Source organism: Harmonia axyridis, chromosome 4 (assembly GCF_914767665.1).
Source record: "Harmonia axyridis chromosome 4, icHarAxyr1.1, whole genome shotgun sequence".
Lineage (NCBI taxonomy): Eukaryota > Metazoa > Arthropoda > Insecta > Coleoptera > Coccinellidae > Harmonia > Harmonia axyridis.
The window spans coordinates 22693353-22717692 of record NC_059504.1 but is presented as its reverse complement, the minus strand read 5'-3'; the positions used below and the strand labels follow the sequence as shown (position 1 = coordinate 22717692).

The 24340-nt window shown below is 35.8% G+C and overlaps 1 protein-coding gene across 6 annotated transcripts in view; it reads right to left on the bottom strand.

Moving 5' to 3' along the window:
* LOC123678246 (muscleblind-like protein) overlaps positions 1-24340 on the bottom strand; it is a 440933-nt gene that overhangs the window by 245032 nt on the left and 171561 nt on the right. For all 6 annotated transcript variants that reach the window (XM_045615156.1, XM_045615157.1, XM_045615155.1 and 3 more), the window contains one exon: positions 6881-7471. In XM_045615156.1, the coding sequence (XP_045471112.1) occupies positions 6881-7069 (189 nt within the window). In that variant the 5' untranslated portion in view covers positions 7070-7471. The remainder of the gene's footprint in view (positions 1-6880; positions 7472-24340) is intronic.

Below are 24340 nucleotides of genomic sequence, written 5' to 3'. Positions count from 1 at the left end.
TGGAGCTGCCATAAAACCGAACACGCGAACAAAAAAATCATTCAATTTCAGAAAACTCCGAGCGCATTACGATCGACCCGAAACGTTTTTCTTCCGGCTTTCGGAAACGCCAAACCGAAAACCGATCGGCCTACAACGCGGTCTCGGCCATGGCGTTCCCGTGTTCACGGCGCGGAATGCGCCCGCCGTTCCGTCGTTTTAATTCAAAAGGCCCGGATAACAATGCAAGCCCGCACAATAACTAAATGGCCGCTTTCGCGGCGTTAGCGCCGTTCGGGTCTCGGCCAATTAGAAAATTACATTTTCCAGATGTAAACGAAACTTCGAGACAATGTCGACCGTAAGTAGAGCGTGAGGCGGACGCGGGGGTATAAAGCCCGGCCTCTGGCCGTTCGGGCCGCGTATTCTTCGTCCCTTAAGGTCGACACACATCGCCGAGTATGTATCGTTAGCGCCGCGGTATTGAGTGGAGTTTATTCGACTGTTACCGAACAAGCGCGCGAAAGCTTATATGAATGTAGGAAGTAGATGCTTTCATGGCAATTTTCATCTGGTAATTTTGGGATCAAATTGGGAGAAATAGATTTGTGCTAGCTGTTGTTGAAAGCAATAATCGCAATACATATTTCTTTCAGGTGTCTATCAATGTAGAAAGTGATTCAGCAAGATTTTATGCTGGAAGGTAGAACTAAGTTTGTCTTACACAGAAAATTTTTTCTAATTAGGACTTGACTGCTAGACTAGAAGCTGGCTACGAATGCTCCTCCGAGTAATAAACATAGATAGATGGAGCTTAAGTTATTTTCAATAAGCAAATTTTGTCCTCAATGGTAACGATATTTCACCCAATTTGCGAGTTTCTCCACAAAGAACGCACTTCTCATGTCCCATAGTGAATCAGCGTTTCATATTAACTCAAATTATATAGAAATAAATTACTAAATATATCAGAAATTCAGAAAACAAACTTCAAGCACGCCAAACGACCTGAAACAACAGATGAAACTAAGAGAGCAAAAGTAACCAAACTTTGGATTTCAGTAGGTAGATACAGAAAATAATAAATATTCTGCATATTATAAATTCGACAATTAGGAAAAATATCGGATTCCAAATATTCAAATTTGCACATTTAATCAGGAATTACTTAAATAAATATATTCCATTCAATATAATATACATTCATAACGATATAGTAAAATTGTGGATTTGAAAATATATCACAATCCGACAACGTGATCTAACCATGTTGGGGACATGTAAAAATTGCGTATACTTCCTCTATCTATGTTTATTACTCTATGGAATGCTCTAAAAAGGCGTCGTTACCATCAAAAACTTTTGAACACGAATGAATATCACTATCGGATATCATTGCTTTTATCAGCTCAATTGATCTACCAGCTCTGTAGAACTGCTAACCATGTGCAACTGTAAATTTTATTGGCGTATTCATGGCAAATTACAAGAGTTTGCATAGTTGGAGGCAAATATAACATATACCAAATAATTCAGAAAAAACTTTGTGATCAATATATACGAAAATAAATACAGCACAGTGTAATAGGAAATCTGGGTATTTATCTTCACCAGAAGATGAGCCATATAAAGCTGACCCTACCCTACTGCCTGAATTAGTCCTAACTGGTCCGATAACCTAACCTAACCGCTATACGTGCCGGAAACGATGCGTGCACAACGACATCGAAACAGCCGAATTCGATCGCGTTTCTCGCTTGGTACTATCATCGAATTGATCCGTAGACCGATCCCGTTGATCGTCTCAAGGCGGTCAACGCGATCCGTCGAGCGGAATATCAAGACACATCATCAACGTCTGCGGTACAGACGTTGTTGCTTTTGCTCGTCTGGTAGGTTCTCTACACGGCTAATAAATTCAGTCCTACAGTTCGTTGCGCTGATATATTTGCCAATTAATAGTTGGCCTTGGATATTTAAGATGGGGCTCCGCTATTATTTCTTATCCTCGGGTATGGAGCGCTTTACGATCCTTTCTCGCGTCTCGATGCGATCGACCTCTCTATGGATGTTAATTTACACAAGTCGAAAATCGGATCTGGTATCAGGGGAAAATGAAAAAATAAAACTGGAAATTGTTGGGACGTGATGGAGTACGCGGTGTGTTCACCTACATTTATTGCCCTTAATTATGTACTCATTCCGAGAAAGATTGCATAGGTGATAATTCGATAAATTAATTTCAATTGGCCGGTAATTGAGGAAGACGTACATAGACGTAGTTGTTTTCGTTTGCTCACGCTGTAGAAGCGGTGAGCGCATACAGACAATAATCAAGACCAAACTGATTTTTGGTATCGTATATCTGGTTGTTCTTAATTTTGGTTTCACAAAATATTTAACAGATTGTCTCTACTTCATCCGGCGAAAAATGGATAATTTTATGTGAAAAATAAAGAAAGTTCACTGAGATCCCATCATATCTACTACAAAAGAAAGTAGAAAACAGGAAATACAGTTCAATAATCAATAGGAATGTTGCCTTCATTTTGAAATTGCCTTTAATTCGTATATAAGCCCAATATAAACACGAAAAAAAAATATTTTCATGGAAAAATATAGAAAGTACCAATAAAAAATACGTAAATGAAAAAAGTTTTCAAAATTCCCACTGAAACGCTCCATTCTGTCACAGTATTATGGTGACGTCACTGCATAATAGAGTCACCACCATAGACAAACTAACTAGTTTATCTAACGTGCTAACGGTCTGTCAAACGTAACTGATATCAGCTGATATTGACAGTCAAGTCGGTTTGATTATATCATCTGACGTTCTAAACAATAGATAAACTAGTTCTAATTATGGTTAGTTTGTCTTTGTTCTGAACGTTTCAGTGCTATGACGTCAAATTTCCCTGATTGGCGTTTGCAGTCACGTGCTAGTCAATAAGAATTAACACAATTTGAATCAATTTTATCAAATTGAATTCGAGAAATAAGATAATGAAAATGCTATTTTAGTATTTTAAAAACGGCCTTTAATGTGGAAAACATGATTTCATTTGATTTTATTATATGACTCAACTTCCCTATTTAATGTGAAAATTAAAGAAAGTTCACTGAGATTCCATCCTATCCACTATAGAAGAAAGTAGAGAAACAGAAAATACAGTTCAATAATAAATTTCAGTTGAAATATCCGGTGAAATGTAGTTACAATTATAAATTAATTACGATGTAGGACATTTATATCAGAACAGAGATAATAAACCAGAATACTCATATGAACCAATTTCATTGCATTGGCAATATATGAAAACGATAACAGTGGGTCATTTATTCGGTTGATAAAAATAATTAAGGAACATCTGGCAGTGCGTATCAGATCTGCGACGTCGATACAGGCGGAGAAATAATCTCCGCGGCAACAAATCATCAATTTGTCGAATGGTCCTCCGAGCCGGATAGCCCGAAATCGGAGACCGCAATCTAAACGGCGATCGTTCCCGTCCGTCCGTCCAGAAGAGCATCCTCGTCGGGACGTCTGGTCTTATCTCCGTATCCTCCCATTGTTCCTGTAACTCCCTTTGATCAAACATAACCGGGACGTCGGACCGGTCCCTCGGGGACTCGTATCGGGCGGTCCCTCGGAAAAACGACCGAATAATTCTTGTTAATCGGACCCGCGACCATGCAACGTCGTTGACAATGACAATTATCGTTACGTCTTCCTTTATCCGCCCCCATAGGCGCCGCCTGGACCCCGACGCTGATGTGTAGTCGAAATTTCGATTCTTCTTTTACTTTCAGGGGATGCTCTACTCAAAAATTGTTCCGTTATTTCTTCAAATCACTAAATATAAACCGTTATTTCTTCAAATCTCTAAATATAAGCCGTGATTTCTTCAAATCACTGAATATAAACCGTTATTTCTTCAAATCACTAAATATAAACCGTTATTTAATCAAAAGTTGTAATTTAAAATAAAGTATTCCAAATTCTAAAGATTCCAAGTACAATACTCCTACGTCTCACAATCTTGCAAATACGTCGGTAATATCCTATAAGAGGAAAAACCAACAAGGTGTTGATCATAAATTTGATCTCCCATCAGGTTCTGGAAAGTTTTCAGGTGAGTAGTCCGGTTAAAAATACAACCAAGATGTCATACCACCAATGATTAATCACCTGACGATTGAGGCTTCTATTCTTAATGGCTGAATACCTAAACATCGATAATAATAATAAGATTTGTTTGTCTGAACAATGGACAACAAAAGAGATGTTGATATGTCATACTGAAATCCAAGATCTATCAACGCAGTGAAGAGTGAAATCTAGGTACATACAAGGTTGAATCTCGGCGGCAAATGAGTGCCAATCTAGATACATTATGCGTCTGGTACGAAAATTCTGAATAATTATCCTGTCGAAAGAATGAGTGCGCAAACACGTCGGTTACAGACCGTAGTTCCACTTCCTTTGACCGTGACTAAAAGTAGCGGTGTACTTCAATTTAGCCTACAATCTAACGTTGTTGAATATATTCACTTTATGCCGAACAAAATATTCTTCCTTATATCAATCTGAAAACACTACATTTACATGCTTATTTAGCGCACCGAAAGTAGTAACAAAGTTTTTATAGTAAACATATCAATCTATGTCCTAAGATTCTTCATTGCGAATCGTAATGGTAAATGTTTTGCTCAACATATAGGGTGCAGATTGCTGAATATCTAAACTTAAAAAATGTAGAAGATTATACTAAATGATCTTCAGAATCTATTACAGTCAAGAGTAGAGGTGATTTGCTCACTTTGAAAAGGCATAAGATATAAGAATATTCTTATTCCCCACGATGTGATAGTTTAGGCTCATAATGGTTTTGCAGATTTGCCAACACTAGAAAAACTCCTTAGTATTGATTGAGCAAGGTATTAGAACAAAAGATCAAAAATAGCCTAAGGCTGAGCGCGAAGCTCTAGCCAATATACACCAACAAAAATCCAATCGAATCTTTACTTTAGGTAATTGAAATTGTGGGTTTCATATTTGATTGTAATTAAAGCTATAATCAAGCTTATAATACAGAACACAAGCGGTTCTTCTAACTAGTTCATATATAAGCTTTTTAGAGCTTAGGAGAGTCTGTATAGAGAGCAAAACAAAACGACGAAAAATGTAGTAAAATCCGAAAATCGGAATTTCATTATAGAGACTAAGTAAAAGTGAAACAAATAACGAAAAACAACACCGACCCATTTAGCTGACCGAGGAACTACATACGACAAACACGAACTGAGCCTAATCTACATAACAAGTTTCGTTCATTTCAGAATCTATTAAAACATGAATTGGAAAAATGCTAACATTAAAAACGACAACAATCGCCTTTTCCACAAAACCGCGTCTATCCGCGTACAAGATCATGCGATCCTAGCCGAACAAGGTTTTTTTTATTTTCGACCTTGGACCCCGTCCAAGAAAAATAGATTATACCGCTCTATGATTAATTCTACAACCTGAAATAAAATTCGAAAATAAGACCGGTCAGATGTAGTAGGTGGCACTTTCGAGAGAAAATGTGTGCGGCAGTTGTTTATAAACACTTCAACGATCTATTTTCCAGGCTAATCCCCGCGCTATTCATAGAAACTGACTAGTAGCGTTTTAAAAATAAGACGTTTCGGCTGTGAAATCGGAGAAAAAGCCGTTTCCTGCAGCTCCGATTGGAACGCGACGAAAGCATTGTGAATGATCCGTTCATTATGGAAATCTATTATAGAAACACATAACGAAAATATCAACGCGAGCCTCGATTCATATCTATCGAAATATTCACCTCAAGGACGATCAATTCAGGATGACGCCAACCTGATATCGTGAATTCCGACTGTTAGGTCGGGCGACAGTCTTTAAAGTTTAATTTTTATGCGACGGCAGTCGACGTTTTTGTTTATGCTTATTTTTCGCGATTCGGATTATTTTTGTAGCAGATAAATTCGGGTTGGATGATTTTTCATTTGAATTCGTGTGAGGTAAGATTATTCATTCGGCATAATTTAGATCTCACCTTCAATTTTGAGCATTAAGGTCTTATAGACATAAATCAAGGGTATTTGACAGCGTAGATTTATCCGAAACAGAGTTAAAGTTTGGCTACTGTACTGTAATTATTTGTGAAATATTTTAAGCATATGAGAATCACATTGAATTTTTATGCTTTCGCTGTTCTGAGTGTATATCTGAAACCGCAATATTATATACCGGCAGATTTTTCGACAAAGCTCTCACAAAGAAGGGATAAATCAACATCTAGAACAATTATACTTTCTTGAAAAGATCACGTTATAATTATGAAATTTAGTGCCGAATCCAACGCCTAGGGTAAGCAATCGGTTAGCAGGGATTGAATACAACAACTGGTGAAATGATAACAGAAAATTTACTGCAAATTGAACACAGTGCTTCATTTCTTAATGACAGAGAAAATATCAGCTCATTCAAGAAATTAGGCCGAGGATTTCAACCTGAATTTTATATTGAAAATTCCATTTCCAAAAACTATTATTGTCAATATAGAGGAATATCTACTGATCATCATTTTCAATTAAAATTTTCATTTCGTTCCTTGAACATATAGATTTCTATTCTATTCGATAATTCTACTAGAAAATGGATTGAAATCGTTTATCACCGAAGTTTCTGAACTTAGTTTCCACGTATTTCAGCCTTCACAATTCATAGATTTAGTTCATAAGTTACGCACTAGTTGAGAAACTTAAACTAACAAGTTTTCGGGAGTGGAGTAGGATTCTAAAATGCCCAAAGTGAGCAGATTTTGGTCCTTCGAGCAGGATAGGCACACAAGTAGAAAAATTGGTAAAAACTCACCTTGATACTGTCGTAGCAGGCTGTGACCCTTCCGTTCTGCACCTCCACGTTTGCCGGCGGATGTGCGAATTTGCACTCTGTGTCCGGCCTGGAACACTTATTCCTCTGGAACTCCCTGCAAACCTCGAGCTGGAGCCAGCGGGAATCCTTTCCGTTCAACAGGTTATTCATATTCACCATAGCCGCCATATCTTTAGGTCGATCGGCAGTCGATATACAATATATATATACTCGAAAAAAAACAAAGTCCTGATCACAGAGCCGCGGGTCGTATAAACGAAAATTCAACGGATTCAATATAATATCAAATTCAAGTTGAATTATTGTCCATTCTTATCGGTTAAGGCTGATACACACGACGTTCACGATAACAACGAACAGACGCACTCTCGAAAAATTAAAAACAGTTTCCTGCAGAATACGGTCGACTTGACGTGTGTGTGGAAGCTTCAAAGCAGGTAGGCGAAAAGCGAAGCGAAAATTTCAGGACGAAAACTTGTCGACAGAGTTTTAGCGCATGGTGTTGCGATCCCGCGTTGACTGTGATGCTGTGTCGAGATCTGGTGTGGACCTTCGTCTGTGTGGCACGGTCTGCAAAGAAGCGAAAGCACAATTAAAACAGTGGTCGCCCCACCTGAGTTTCGTTCGCTCTGGCGAACGAACAAGGGGGCGCGGCGTTGCCGGCCCGTTGCGCCAATCGGGTTAGAAGGGAAAAGTTTACGTGCGTGGAATTGATAAGGATCTGGTCGATTCTTACATTATGCGAAGTGCATTATGCCATGGGTCAAATTCGTTATGACTCATATGGTATATAATTAACATCTCGGATTGGGAGTAATAAACATGTAACATTGGTACACGTGTTTTGATGTGGGTAGATTGAATCAAAATTTCACCTTTTGCCTTATCAATTACCGCAATCTTTACTCAAAACTTGCATAAGTAATTGAAGGAATATTACATTCAATAGTCATGTTCAGTTCTTGTCAATGAAAAAGCGCTATTCTTCTTACAAAAATTGATCATGTTCACATCAATGAAAACTAGGTATATTCAAAAGTAAAAACTCCAGAATAATAAGAAGAAAGTACATATTTTTGTGAGAAAGCATACCTATTACACACATTATTTAATTTCTATTCTCACTCAAAAAAAAGTATGGAATCATTTTTTATATCGAATTTGATTAATGATTTAGGTAATGGTTTGAAAAAAAAACAACAACAAAATATTCACTGCGATAATTCTATATGGTAGAGAAGGTATTATTATCCTTTGAGTCGGTAGTGAGCCTTTCATTATTATTCAGGATGAAGTGAAATGAAGATGCAACAGTTTTGGTTTTCAAAACTGAAGATATAAGGAATATAGTTTTATCAAACCGCAGAGATATCCCAAATTTTTTTATATCTTTCATGAAGGAAAAATTTATAAGGCATATTTTTTTAATTATCAGTTCATGCTAAGAATTCATGAAAATATGCCCAGTTTCATTTACTCAAACTCATTTCTATGCAAAATAAAAATATGAAGTAGGTGCTAGAAATATGTTCATTTCATAATCAGTTTTGTTTTCAGTTCGAGTGTTTTAACTGAGAATTATAAGAAATTTTCACACCATATTGTCGACAACTAATAGGTATAAAAGAATCATGGTAGCCACATGTATGTACCTGTATTTTTTACAACTTCAGTCATAATTGAATCATTTGAAAATTTGGTGTTGAACGCTAATGAGTTGGCAAACATAAGTTCGAAGTTTGCTGACTACCGTAATGTATGTATCAAATATTGCTAAGTGACCAATAGAAAAATAAAATACACTCCTATTTAAAAATATTGCAACAATTTGATATTTGGTCAAATTTGAGGTCCCATAGTTTTTTGTTTTCAGTTCAATCTTCAAAATGTTTTATTTTGTTTATTAATTTCATCTTTCGTATGCACTCTTTCGTAAAATTCTGTTTTATAAGTCACTATGCAGGGTATTAAGAACCATTTCTTTGCAATCTTCTGTTTTGTTGCTTCATGGCTTTAAGTACACTTGTTCAGTTTTTAGAGAGCAATGAACTTGTCATCAATGGTTTACTTCAAGAAATGAAATTTCCTTCAAGATGCTATCAGTAACGTAATTGACAATATGAACCTACGTAACATGCGGGCATTAAGAAGAACTAGATGTGATAATACAAAATATCAAGCTGAATTAGATATAAAAAGTACGTTTCTTCAGGTTTTTCAAGTTACATTTGAATTGGTTACAGTTGAAATTTGATTTTTAATTTGAATTCAATAAGCTTGCATGCATATATTATGCAATGATTGCTTATCATTATAACTGAACAATATTAATGTTGCCTTCTCATTACTTGGCTCATAAACTGAGCTGTCGAATTGACATTATGGCACAAGGAGCAAAGCAATCTCGTCAAAAAAAAACATATATTAAATGCATGAAATAAAGTGTTAAAAGGAATGATTTTCAATAAAATTTATTCTTAATTCGAAAAAATTTGAACATGAAATTATTCCAAAGGATGTTTCAAAATCAGGGTTTAACAAGAAAACTTCTAATTAACACTCCATAATTACTAATAAGCATGAATTTAACCAAAGAACCAATATGCATGTGGAAATTAATAATTTGACCTAAAGTTTACCAAATGAAATTGAAAATTTAAACTAGAAATAAAAAATATTATGAGACCTCAACTTTTACCAAATACCGAAGTAGGTAGCTATACCTACATTAATTTTTTTCACAAGATTTTCAATCAAATGAATCGATGGCTGTGTCTTGGAATGTTCTTAAAACCCAATGTTTCCTAAATCCCTTGATACTCAAATGAGTAAATTTGCAAATGCAAAACCTCCATTCCACTGAATGTTTCAAAGGTTTATTTCGGTAAATTCATAAAAATAAGTGTTCGTATATCATACTTTTAGTCATTCTACCAACATAATAAACTGGAACAGCTGCGAATAGATGGGTTATGAATAACTCTTATAGTATATCATTTATCAATTCGATGCCGGTTACAGCGCTGAGCAACCATTACGATTCCATACGCTTTATCAATAGGAAAAACAAATATTTATTTATGTACAGCTTGTTGTCGAGTAGATTTCCCATATTATCACACGGTGGATTGATCGATTGGCCGATAAATCGTCGCAAAAATGCGATGGCTGGAAATTACCAATTGGCGATAAGCGTCCATTGAGGAAGGCGATTATTACGTATAAAATTCATGTTGCATTTGATTCAGAGGTATTAGGGGATTTCGAATTATCGATGCGAATATAGTATGTGAAGCGATAGAAGTATGTATCTATGATTATGAATTTCAATTCATGAATATGATTTGATTGATTGATATATTTTTAACATAGTCGTGAACTAAACCTACCAAAAATATCATTACAAAAGAGGTAAATTTATAATTTAGTGGATCTCGACTACAGTACTGTCCTCTTATTATTTGCTTCGAAAAACGAAAAAAGTTTGACAGATACGCGAAAAACCACGTGGTGGTAATCCCTCTTGAGGTTGCAAGTAACCAAAAAGGAAACACACAAAAGTACACGTGCACCATACTCTATTCTACCTGCATCTCAACTTCAAAAACAATGCTTGAAATGAAAAGTACACGAAAAGTGTACTAGTCCTTTGCATTGTTGTTGACAAGTTTATTAGACTGTTCATATTCTAATTGATAATGTGAAAACGGCTACAGAAGAACCTTATCCGTAATGTCCAACTCAGCCGATGATTCTGAATCAAACTTATACCATAGATATTTGTATTCTACAGAATTTCAAACAAAAAATGGATATTGAACAAATCAAATTGTTCTTGTTACTTATCAAAACAAGGCTTGTTTAAATCTTGTGATCTTGCACAATGTTAAGTTCATAGGAAAAGTCGGCAGGAAAGTTATAACAATATTATCCATTCAATTGAGACCTAGACCATCATTTTATATTGTTCGCTTTTTTGAGGTGGTAATTTTGGAAAAGATGCGAAAACAAGCCCAAATATTAAGTTACCCGAGTGGAGAACATGCATTAGTTGTCCCATTTAATTCAATTCAATTTATTTCCTTCAAATTAGACTATAGATCCGTGCTTTTTGAGCACTCCTTCCCTGAACAGATAATCCTATAATTTCGTCACAATGTATATAACTTTCTGAATGATACATCTAACGATATCTTCTGTTTCAGGTCAGTGCTTTCCTCATTTTTAAATTTTGTCGAAAACTTCAAAACCTCAAGTTTTAGTTTTGAACCCATAGTAAAATATCATGTAAGTTCGGTCCTCAAAAGTCTGCAGTCCATAATATATTGATTACGGTCTTGAACACTATCTCTCAAAAAATTAAAATTAACGCATTTGCAACGAGCATCGTTCATTTGAAATACCCAATCTCAAATTTCCCGGGAAATTAATATTTGCACATAAACGAGGTGCATCCTATATCAAAAAGAACTGATATTTCCATGGAACCACTTACTAGAGATTAATAGAAGTTAAAACTTTTAAAATGATGAGCAGATATACAGACCGACATGCCTACATAAAACCAAATCCGAAAAGCCCATTTTCATGGCCATCGGATAGTGCGTGGGAGCATCTACAGCCCAAACTGAATACCAACCCACACCAAATTCAATTAAAATACCGACAAACATAAAACCAAACCTAAGGGGATATTGTGAAATGGGTGAATAAAAATGTTTTCATCCCGAAAGCGATCACAGTGCTTAAAATACCTACGGTATAGGCTCGGAAGCAAAAGAGCATTAGAACCATCCTACAATCCAATCACGAAGGACAATCGGCTCCCGATCAAAACTTGGAAGTTTGAGCGTCAGAAGACCCGCAGGAGTTCAATCCTATTGACACAATTTCATGCCAAACTCAACGTCTATCGAGGTGAGCCCCAGATTGAAGTGAACTCTAGGAGCTAATTGAGTGGAGCCTAGTTGAGAAGTACGAATCCAAACTCCAGCGGTATGGCTTATAGAACACCATGCGCTCCGAGGAGCTCTGATTGCTTCACTCTTCACATTCGAACTAATTCGATCAGAGGGTATGATATTGTGATATTAAACTTTTGAGGTCAATTGGAAATGTGCTGCCGTCTATCATAATGGCTCTGGTATTAGGTGGGCCGCGTAACAAATAGACCATGACTTGGCTCTATGATGTCGAGAACAATGCGGAGTGAACGATTCTACGTCTTGAATCGGGAGTTTTCGCGATGATAATCTTTTCAAGAAGTTACAAGGATTCTTACTCATACAACGGGCTAGTACTCTCGAGTCTTGAGTTCGTTCTTCACCGAAGATTTTTCAATGTATAGACATTATTGCACTCAGAAAGACCTGAACGATGAACTAGGGTGAAATAGAAATATTATACTTGTAGTGAAAACAGTACATAGTCTTAGTGATTAACTGTAACATCGTAGTGGCATTTGAGAATATTTCAATTTAATTACTTATCGGGAGTTTGAAATTAGTTCACAAAATATAAAGATTATATAGAATTAATGATTGTCAATATAGAATAATTAACTGTAAATGTGGAAATCTGTGAAAAACATTTCAGAGGTCACTTCGATATTACAATCATTTGTAAACACGCTTTATAATGCTCAGTGAAAGTAGGACATATGTGGCTATACTGTATATATTTGACAATTGTAATAGAGCAACATAAGGAGCTTTTTTCCGAATAAAACATACTTTTTTGACTGAAAACGGCATTCAGACGATAAAAGCGAGAGGATATTCGCAAGACAAAAAATTGCAGCGCTATAATAGACTTAAATGCGAATATGGTTACTAGTATTGTGACTTCAGAGGAAAGAATTGACAATTCAATAATATACATGTTAGAATCATTTAAATACTATGACTATGCGTCCTCAGTGCAGTTGGAAAAATACTCGGAAAAATATCAAAACCTATTCCTGAAAAAGTACTACTAGTTCATTTTTAAGACATGGCATCATACCAACTGTTTGAAATGTTGAAATCATTATTTCATGGGGAAATCATTATTGGATTAGATGCAAGCGCATATCTCGAGCAGAATCAATAGGTTGAAGGTATTCATTAAGAAAGAAAAATGAAACTGAATAAAAATCTTGAGGTTCATATTTTTCGTAACAGAAACTGAATTTCTTACGTCGGTTATGAGCGTAAAAAAAGTTCCCATTTGCCGTACAAAAACTTACGATCATTGAAAGAAATTGTTTAGCTTTCAAAAACCTTCAACTTAAGAAACATCATCTGTGAGTGAATGGAGTATAAAAAAGGCAATTATTGGCATTCCTACAATTTCTCAACTTGATTCATAGATGGAATGACCTATAAAATGACGCCATCATTTAAATATTTAGTGGATACCATTATGAGTAAGCTTTAGATAAGTTCAATTCACGATGTCTGTCGGTCTCGTTTCACACGTTTTTCAAATAATAATAAAATAATTTGCTCCCCTGTAGCTCTGTCTATAAATTTTGTGAATAACACTTTCTCTTTAGCTCAAAATCATACATAATTTAATCTTGATTTCCTTAGGTAATAGCCATCCTTCGTTGTCAATCGAATATGATGAATTGTGGTCAATTAAATTCAATTTGTCAGGAAATATCTTCGTTTGAAATTATTTTATAAATTTAGTATTCGCCTAATTGTCTGACTAAAAGAGTCGCTATCAAGTTCTATAATCTCCGTTTGGCCATAAACATGATAATATTCGAAAATACACAACAACTGAATTTTCAGGATTAAGGCAAAATAACCGTCAAATTTGCCATATTTTTTTTTATATTTCGGGTAGATTCGGGAGCTTTTGAGCGCTTATCCATTCATGTGCCAATTGCACCCTAGCATAACTCAATATATGCGGTGACACAAATCACTGACTAAACGTTAGTTTTTTTTTTCAATTTTTTTTTTGTTTAAACAAACTTTTTAAGACAATATCGATAATGTCTAATGATAACCATTTATGATGGGAATATCTTCAAGTAACTGCCTACAATGGTCTTGATCATAGAAAAAATATCGTAATAAATTGTATGAATTCTCAGATAAAACTCTTCAACGATTAATAATAATCGACCACTTAGAATTTTCAGAGAAGCATGAGAACGAAATCAGGTTGAACCCATCTGATTATAAAAAGAATATTCAAACATACAGAATATGCAGTTTCGAAAACACGACATTTAAATATTCATCGACCTCATTGTTGTCCATCGAAGAAAGTCGGTCCATTTGCATCTCATCCACAATTAAATCTATTATTCACCCCGATTCCTTGAAAAATCCCAGTCGGAGCCACCTTGACCCCGAGGACGCAAACAGGTCCAGTCGGATCTTCTTATGCCCCATCTCCTCATTTCTTATTAATATTCAGAAAAGAGAAAACTCCTCGGACAATGCGTCTCGAACTTGGAAATCGAAAGGGTTAGGGATGCAGCTTTTCATTTCCCTTGATCTTATGCAAAATTGGCGGTCTGACCGTACGGTGACCGGTTCTCGAGGTCCAGACACATCTGTTCCACAGTGCTCTCATCTCTTTGCCTTCGCTGCGACGTTGCCGCGTGCTCGCGCGCTCCGTAACCGGGATACGAGACGCTGTTTCGTAAGAGTTAATCCGAAAATATCCTGACAGTGAAATTTTATTCATGCTACTACTGTGCATTCCAGACGTCCCTAAACACTTCGGGGAATGGCTGTAAATCAAGACGGGGACATACTTGACGTTTTTTGATACGAGTGTGCTGCCGGTTCTTGCCGAGATGATCCAGGATGCTAGTTTATGAATGTGTCGTGTGGAATGACGTAATGAAGCTTCTGGTTTTTTATTTGGTGATAAATTGTCGGGACTAGTTGAGAGAAATTTTTCCAAGAGTTCGGAAAAAGTTGTTATGTATTTAATGTGCATAGGTAGCGTCCTATTCACCCACCTATTGAGTTGAAGCGTTTTTCCACTTAACAACTTCGGTATTTTCTAAATTTTCAACTTCTATTTGGGACCTAACAAAGTCAAATTGAGAATTAACATATTCGAATTGGGAATAAACACATTCAAATTGGGATTAATCTTATTCAAATTGGGACAACATTTAATTCGGTGATTTCATTATCCACTTTTTGTATATGTAAAAAACATTCAAAAATGAAATTTTGAAAATATTCTGGATCTTTGATTTCGATATAGAGCATGTTTTTAAATTTAACTTTGGTATAGATTCGTTCGCTTCTTTTTTTTGCGTGAATATCATAGAAAAAATCAAACTCAAAAGCAATAAATTTCTTCCCAATTTGAATAATTTGATTATTCCCAATTTGAATGTGTTGTGATTAGTCCTAATTTGAATTTGACTATTCACAATTTGAATTTGATGACACCCAATTTAGGTTTGTTAATTCCCAATTTGATTTTGTTTAGTCTCAATTTGAAGTTGAAAAGGTATAGTTCCTTAAACAACGAAAAACACTGAAAAAAATTAAAATAACATTTGTCCTTCTCTCTTTTGTGTTACTCGAAAACAGTGTACGATTGCAAAAGAAATCCACTACAATAACTTCAGAACCATTGAATTTAGGACAATAACTCAAAGACCATTTCTTAGATGACCTCAAAAACGAAATAAAACAATATAAAACATCTACATGAATATCCAGTTTTACTGTATCCCCATGATTTACATTCAAAATGTGATGAATATAGTAATTCTTTCCTAGGTTTTGGCCTTTCTTTCAAAAGTTACACTCTTCCAAAACAGAGAAAGAAAAATGAATTTTCTATTGAAATCACTCAATAGCTGATGAAATGGCATTTTATCGGCATATTTTATCGATGAAAAGGCTACCGATTATTATTTTTTGAAATCTTTTGAAGAGGTTAAAGAAGCAACCTTTTTTCCATTTTTTCAACAGAACTTTTTAACGAATAAAAATATGTGTTGGAAATAAAAATCCATTGCAAAAAATATCAACTTTTGTGTTGTGTCCGTGAAATCAATATTTTCCTAATGAAAGAATGGAATATAGCAGTGTGTTTAGTTTTTGATAAAACATAATCACGAGCATAATCATGAAATGCTATTTCTTCAAATCTTCAAAAATTCAAACTAAAATTTAAAAATTGTTCTTCTTTTATCATTTCTGGAAGCGTATAATTTTGCATGGAAATTTTATTAGAAATTTCAAATCAACAACTGATCTTATATTCAAGTAATTGCGCGATGAGTATACTGAAATTAATCTAACTCAGCTTTAATCACTTGTCCCATTTCCACGAACAAATGAAAGACAATCATGTCTGCTCTGCAACAGACCAAACAATAAAAACTTCATTGTGAGTAATAAACTAATAAAAACATCGAATTGCGTTCTATTGAGTCAGGTAAGGACAGCCAATATCACTCAGGAAAAAAAAGGGTATAAACTTTTCGTCAATAACAACTGTATTAATATCTTTGGTTGGTTGCAGCACTTTTTAGTTTATTAATCCTAATAAACATAATACAACCTTTGGCATTACAAGGGTAACTTACTGGACCTACCTCGTACAACATTACTCAAGCAGTTTGAATCATTCCCCACTGTTGTCAGGTCCGAGAAATTTTTCCCAGAATTGGGGAAATTCAATGCGGCTTGGGGATTTAGAAAAACATTTATCGAAATAAGCATAAACTGGAGGATAGCATAAATGAGTTCTGCAAATATTTTCTGATTATTTGAGACAGTGAAGCTATATTATTTCATTATTCTATCGAAACAATTGTAATAATTCAGTCAATTATCGTAGCTACATTGTGGGTGTTGTAGTATTTCGAATTATTGATAACGCACGATTTTTGATTGTTAATTTCGCAATTTGATGATATTGCATAATTATTTGCTGTTTTAGTGAAAGGTGGTACATACACTTCATATAACAACATCAGCTCAAAATATTGACTAATATCGCGTTGGCCGATTGTTCACAACGGGATAACGCAAAAAAATATTGCAATTTCATGAACGGAATTGGAGATTGGCGGTCACATGAAGCAGATACAAGAAACTTGCAAGTATTTAATCATGATATAATTCATATTTTCACTTTATTTCCAGAACTGATAAATAAAAAAAAAGTACAGGGTGTATATGAATATGTAGTGGCAAAACATGTATAGGTGGTGATTCCTTGTCAAAAAATAGGGTGGGTCTTTCATATAACTTTTTTTTGAGCCCCTCTGCTTAGTTACAGCCCCCTAAAGATGGCGCCCGAAAGTATGTTTTTAATTTTTTTTAATAACCAAGAAATTCACGAAAATGAAATTAAGCTGACATTTTATGCGGGCAAGAAGGCACATAAAAAATGTTTAATGATGGTGTTCGTCTATGATTCCAAGGAGTAGAAAAAGTCATCCCTCAATCTTATCTCTCAATAACTTTTTTTATATTTATATTTTACAATAAGAAAATTGACTTTGGATAGACTAATCAGTTGTTAACAAATTAAGTCTGGTTATTTTTTGCTAAAATTCACGCAACAAATTTTCGCACTATTCATATACACTCTGTATCTATGTTCCAGGCAAAACGTAAGGCAGAACGATAGTTATGAAGTAGCTGATGGAGCTTGAAAGCTCTGCGACCAATTTGATCTCTTATTTTTACCAATCATCTGGTGAATTGAAACGTCCATTGAGCAATGGCAAATGTGATGTCTAGGTCTACTTTTTGAAGGTTATGTACAAATTTAGCACAAAAAAATTTATCTTGTGGGGATTTCTATTCTGAATCTTGGCAACTTTTGATGCATATTCTGGGGAGAATAATCATTTGGACCTGGCAACACTGCGGTCGTCCGACCTTTATTTATATGACCGAACCGTGTACTGGAAAGAGCAAAATCGTGATAACGGCCACTTTCACTTCTCGAACCTACCTCGTACCGCGTCTGTCGGGCAGCTCCCACCATCCGCCCGACCTTTAGCGGTACGACTCCGTACTGCGGAGAAGAGCAAGATCGGGAGGAAGTTTCCCAGCCAAACGTCGCGCACTCAAACGCGAAATTAGCATTTATGTCCTAAAGCGGCGAACCACGACGAACATCAACGTTTCGAACTCTCGAATTTTCTTACGTAACGTATACGATCCTTACCCGGAGGCTGCGGTGGGAGGCTGTCCCGGTAATCGCGTAAATAAAACGAAACGTGTTGCGAAATCCGGCCGACGTATTTGGGGGGAACGGAAGGGTTGTTCTCTGGAAGGGGGAAATCTGAATTTTACCCCGTTAAGGATGGAACCCACGAGCGGGCGGTGCCTTCCAAAATTTCTTGAGTTTTTCGAAGGAAATAGTGGGTGTTATTTTTATCGATGTGTTCTTTTGTGATAGTTTGCAGTACATTTCATCGAAAAAATCGAGTTCATTATTGATTTTATGTCAACTGTGAATTAGAAAAAAGTGCAGTAAGTCCAGTCATTCTAGTAAAAAGCAGGTACTAATCTCGAAATTTGAGATACGCAGCTATTAAGATTAAGATTTAATCAAAAGGTTCCGTTTCACTACGACATAATGCTCTATTATGCCCCTCATCAGAACTATTCTCGTCATTACGTGATCTACAGCTCGCCTTGCAGTTCCAGTTGACTAGTGATGGCGAGGCATTTCGTCACCAGGTGATCCGAAGTTTCTTCCTCTTCCCCACAGAATCCGCACTCGTCATTTTCTGCTAGGCTCATTCTCATGAGGTGTTTCCTAAGGCGACAATGCAAGGATTCCAGTGAGGAGATGTAGTATATGCTTGCTAAGATCTAAATACTTTTTGGATCTCGCAGTGTCAAAGTTTAGAAGAAACTCATTGGAATGATTCACCCCAGGAATATTCCGTCAGAGTGTTTCTCTTTCGGTTAATTTTTCTTCTTTTAACACCCTTTCTTGTAGGTGCATTTGCCTATATCACAGAAAAGTTCCGGACCGATAAAGAGAGTTTGTGCTCCTTTTCTGGTAAGTGTTTGGCCTCTCCATTCACTCTAATTCCAGAGTGACCAGGTTCCCAGCTATTAACTCGTATAAACTTGTATTTGGACACCTTAAAAGTTATCTCAGGGTTCCTGCGCCTATTGAAATCTAAGGTCAGAAAAATTGGTTTTTTGGTCATTTTTTGCTAATTCCCTACAACTTTTGATTCTAGAGTTTTCCTGAACGTTGAATCGTTTTCGAGAAAGAGAGAGGAGAGCATGTGATTAGAGCATCGTCCGGTAGTACCAGTCAAAAACACGCCATACAAAGTGTGTAAACTATTGAAAAATATATAATTATTAATATTTTTTTTTTTTTATCAACGGATGCTCAATATTTAATAATGTTTTTCATTGATGTATGGAATGATATTTTACAATTATCCTGTATCTCTAAAAATAGGGCATTCACAATTCAAGACATCCGTACATTAGAATCGCAATTCTAGCAATCGCATAGCTCCTTCCAGTTACGGGATTGCCGAAATTGCGATAGGTTAGATAAAGAAGTCGAAACGTGGCGGTCGACGGAAACTGACCCAGTAAAACGTACCTTGAAGAACATCCTATATACACAGCTGTAAAGTTAAAATTGGATATTTATTATTCCGGCTCCGCGTAAATATCTTCTCAATAGTAATGTTATTTTAATCAATTGAAAAAATATCTACTTGTGAAGTTTGAATTCCACAATATATCCCGCATTAGAAGAAAAAGATATAGAATATTTTGCTGTAACGCAAACTCTATGAACTGATACAAGGTATTTTCGTTCAAGTTGCTACTGCACATAAGAAATAAATATAATAGAAGCAATTCTAGACTGGAACCATAACATTTCGAATGTATTGGTTTATGTTATGATTTACAAATTCAACGAAAAAAATGTAAAGCAAAAATATTAGTCGATACAGTTGTAGATACTGTTTCTACCATAACAAATTTCATAAAAATCGGACTATAATAGAAGGCAAAATATTAATACATATTAATTGCGCATGAGCAAGGTGCTGAAATTTTTATTTAATCACTAACTTCTCGATCGGAATGTACATACAAATATTCATCAATATTAGCAAAATTTTTCTATGGCTAACATTTAAATTCCGGAAAAAGTACCTCCCCGAGCGGGACTTGAACCCGTAACGTCCGATTCACTAATCCGATGCTCTAACCAATTGAGTCACCGAGAAAGCTTCAACTCCATCCACATACCTTGCGAACTTCACAGTTTGTATTGGGATGGAGTTGTAGCTTCCTCGGTGGCTCGATTGGTAAGAGCATAGTACAATTGATTGCGAGGTTACGAGTTCAAGTCGCGCTCAGGGAGGTACTTTTTCAGGAATTAAACAATTGTCTGTTAGCCATCAAAATATTATGCTATTACAATTAATTTCAGACATCAACCAACTTTTCTAAATAATCATTATTTTAGTAGCAGAACGCGAGTTCTAGAAAGACCAATAATAAGCATTTGCGCATGCTTAACGCCTACTATTCAACTGGAAAATTTGAATTTACGATCTACGGTCTGTATGTGCGCACACACAGACAGACTTATATGAAAGCATAGTTGTTCAGAATGCGTTTTACGAGCTAAAATTCCGAAACCGTAGACCAAAAGTGATCACAATGCAGAATGCTTCCTCCACCTTCGATCGACTAGGAACAAAAGTGCAATCATTCGAAAAGCATAGTCAAGTATTTCTCCGACATCCTGTCGTTTTCCACATCCAATCTTCCCTCCATTGAAACCGTACCCGAAGACATAAAACTTTCGTAGTCGATAACCGCACAAGCCCGACTCTAATCAAGTTTCTCAGAATTAGAATTAGCCATTTATTGTGTCCCCGCTGGTCGTCCTTGTGTGTTTAATGCTCGAGAGAAGTTAATAAATAGAAGCGGAGAGAGAGATGATGTAGCTTTCGGGACCGCGTGGGCTGATGACTCATTCAGCGCAATATTTATATGGCCAACTTCGGGTCTATTGGCGAGTACGTGACAGAAATGTGATTATGCTCTTAAATTTCGAGTAATCCGGGTGCTTTCGTCTCTCTCTCTCTTTCTGTTTATGGCGTTTCTGTGTCGTTCATTGTCCAGAATTTCGGACACACTCTCTCTTTCTCGGCTTACGTGATTTTGACGGTCGACGTCGGGTTTGTTTGAAGCCTATTCGGGCTTTGAGGTTGGGAAATTCGACAGGCCGGTCAATTCTGGATTGCATCTCCCATCCTCAGATTTTGTTTATATGGGTTTTTTATTGTATCTTGTATCCGAGTCTGTCGAAGGTGAACGAACATGTGTGATAACTTTAAGAATGAAAAAAAAATTATAGCAAATTTCAAACCATTCTGAACAAGTTTAGTTTCGTGTCTTCATGTCTAAAACGTTCAGTCTGTGTGTCGAATTTCAGCTTTTCCAGATAAACGGTGACCGGTGTGAACTTAGCAGACAGTTTGCCGGAAATACCCGAAGGCCAGTGGCGCACTGACGGAAGCTCAAATTTATATTGGACTAACGTTACATCATGAAATAGAGAACAAGGTGATCTCGGAGTCGAAGAAATTGAAGCAAAACAATCGAATGGAACACAGAAGAATTAATTACCAAAATTATTTTCGGGAATTGATGAAGTTTTCATTCCCAAATATCTAGACATCAATATTTGCGAAAGTATTCGTCGGAGCGTAACCATATTTGGAATGTTGAATTAAAAGTGTGTACATGTGATCGACCACAAGAAAAAACAATATATCTTTGGAGAAACGTTATGAAAATAGTGAATTCAAAGCACGTTTACCCTTGAGAATGTCTTAAATGTCAAGATTTATGACGTCATTCTAAAAAAAATTCAAAGAATTGCTGATTGATATTTTTTCAATTTGGAGAAGAATCGTGAAAATCTGCATAAGAACTTTCAAAAATCCTTTGCATACTAACCTAACCCAACCTATTATCTGTTAGGTTAGGTTACGATTTTTCATGGTTTTTAATGATGGTGAACTAGTGTTTGCAGATTTTCACAGTCACTCATAGTGTCACACTAAAACTTTATAGTATGTTCAAATCAATCATCAAAATCAAGTTGAAGAATGGTCTCCTATTCCAACACGAATATGAAATTCGAAAACGAGCGACGAAGGAGCGAGTTTTCGAACGCATGAGTGTTGAAATTGCCGTCTGCAACGAGTACTAGTTGATATTTTCCCTATTTCAGTCAATTTTTGTGAAATATTGGCAAAATTCGATGAAAAATATAGGTTACACATCCTAGTGACATCTATATCGTATCTTGGCAATTGGTGTGACTGTTACAAAAATTGACGGAAAGGGAATTTCAATTTGAATCGTACGTTTAGAATTTTGAAATAATTTATAATTCCGCATTAAATTCGTGAATTATGTCTGACGAAATCGATTTAACACCACCAGAATCAAAAGAAATTGCGAATAATGTTGCAAATCATTCCACTATATCCAAATTATATTATTTTGACAACTGACGTGTGTTGAAATTTGATAGGATCGGAAGTCATTGTAGACAACCACAAAACGAAAAAGATAACTGGAAACAATGCTGTAATGAGTTCATTACAGCACTGTTTTTAGTATCGTTATGAACTCATTACGATACTGAAATAGAGAAAAATATTTTCCATCCGTGATATAACTACAGCTTAGCACAATTTTTAAATAATAAATATCACCTATTATCAAACATTCCGCGTATTGCCTCAGAGAAAAAGAGGATAGGAAAAAGTGCGGAGGTAGAAGAGCGAGTTTTTTTTTTATATTCGGCTACTTATTCACACAAGAATTTCGGCCTGAAATTGTATTTGTTCTTGAAGAGTTATCAATAGTTGAGGTTCTTATTCAAATTGAGCCACTTAAGACGTTCCAAAAACATATCCAAATTTTTTTCACTACCTCTCATCCACATCACTTCGAGGTCAACGCATCCCCAACATCACAATTCACCGAATAACAAACGAACGGTGTACCCAATTTTTCCTCTTGTCCGTATATCGTTCGAATGACAACTCAGCCGTGTCTTTTTCTCTCCGCATACATATATTTCTTCGGGTCCATTTTCTGTTGACGCAGGTTTCTCGGAAACCCAGACTTACGACCTGGCAAAGAAGAGCTGTACATATAAAAATCCTCGATAACACTCTATCCTGTACGGGATAAAGGGGGCGATATCAATCTCGCTTTTACAATCCCCGATTTTCCTGCCGAACACGATCTTGTCGAAGCAAATTTCGGCGAGTTTACTGCCCTCGACCCTGTCCGAACAATGTCCTTCTTACAACATGCATGGACAGGCGATGATACGGAAGAATAAATCAGGTTACCAAAACAGTTCGTGAGGATTTCGATGTCAACTTATTTGAATTGAAAACAATCCAGATCTATGTAGGCATATAAGCTGAAATATAGCACTCATCACTCGATTGTCATCTGCATACGTGATAAGTATTAGGTTTTTTTCCTTCCCAGTCTAAGAAAATAAGAAGAAACATGGATTCTGACCTTACTTAATAGAAATTCTTATAAATTTGATGAAAATAAACTCTTCATTCATTTGCCACAAATTTTTATTATCTCGATTATTATTCGCTGTCTTAGCAGAATTATCAAGATTTGACCACATTGCAAAGTGTTACCTAAAAGGTCGCCTAAAAGAGTCACATCAATATTTATCGCTCATATGATCTCCTCAGATTTCCGTAAACTCTTTTCAAATCGAACTGCACCTCATTTCAATCATATTGAAATTATTAAAAAAAGTTTGCATCTGAGCAGATCATATGAGCGATAAATATTGAATGAGACTTTTTCAAATGACAGTATGGAGTCATTTAAAACTTTTCAATAGAATTCAGGATATGTTCCTGTTTTCCACATAGTCTCAATTTCATTTTGTTAAAATGAATGTCTCCAAAAATATTAATAATTTCTTTGATTTGGCTTATATTCAATTGATTTGTTAGTAGATATTAAATAGAGTTGAGTAATCTTATCTCTTTTGAAATTGTATGGGTGAAAAGTATACTGCCAGCCCCAGTACAAAACATGAAATGCGAAGCATTTTGAAAATGATTCATTTTAGGCACAGCATTTCTAGACAAAAAAATGAAGACTACTCTCTTGGATATCCAAGGCAAAAAAAATTAAGTGCATGTCATTTGAAAAAAGGGACTTATTAACATTTTTTGAAGGTAATTTTCAAGAGCTTGCAGTGTTTTTCTGGCCAGCCTTAGAAAAATTGGCAGAAAACTCGAAAACTTTTTGGAATTTCAATAAAAAATGAATCGTACAATTATCTCGAACAGTTTTTCAAGATATATGATCTTTAGTTCAAACCATGAAATTTCGTCAAGAAATACCACACATAAATGAAAACAGTTGGGGT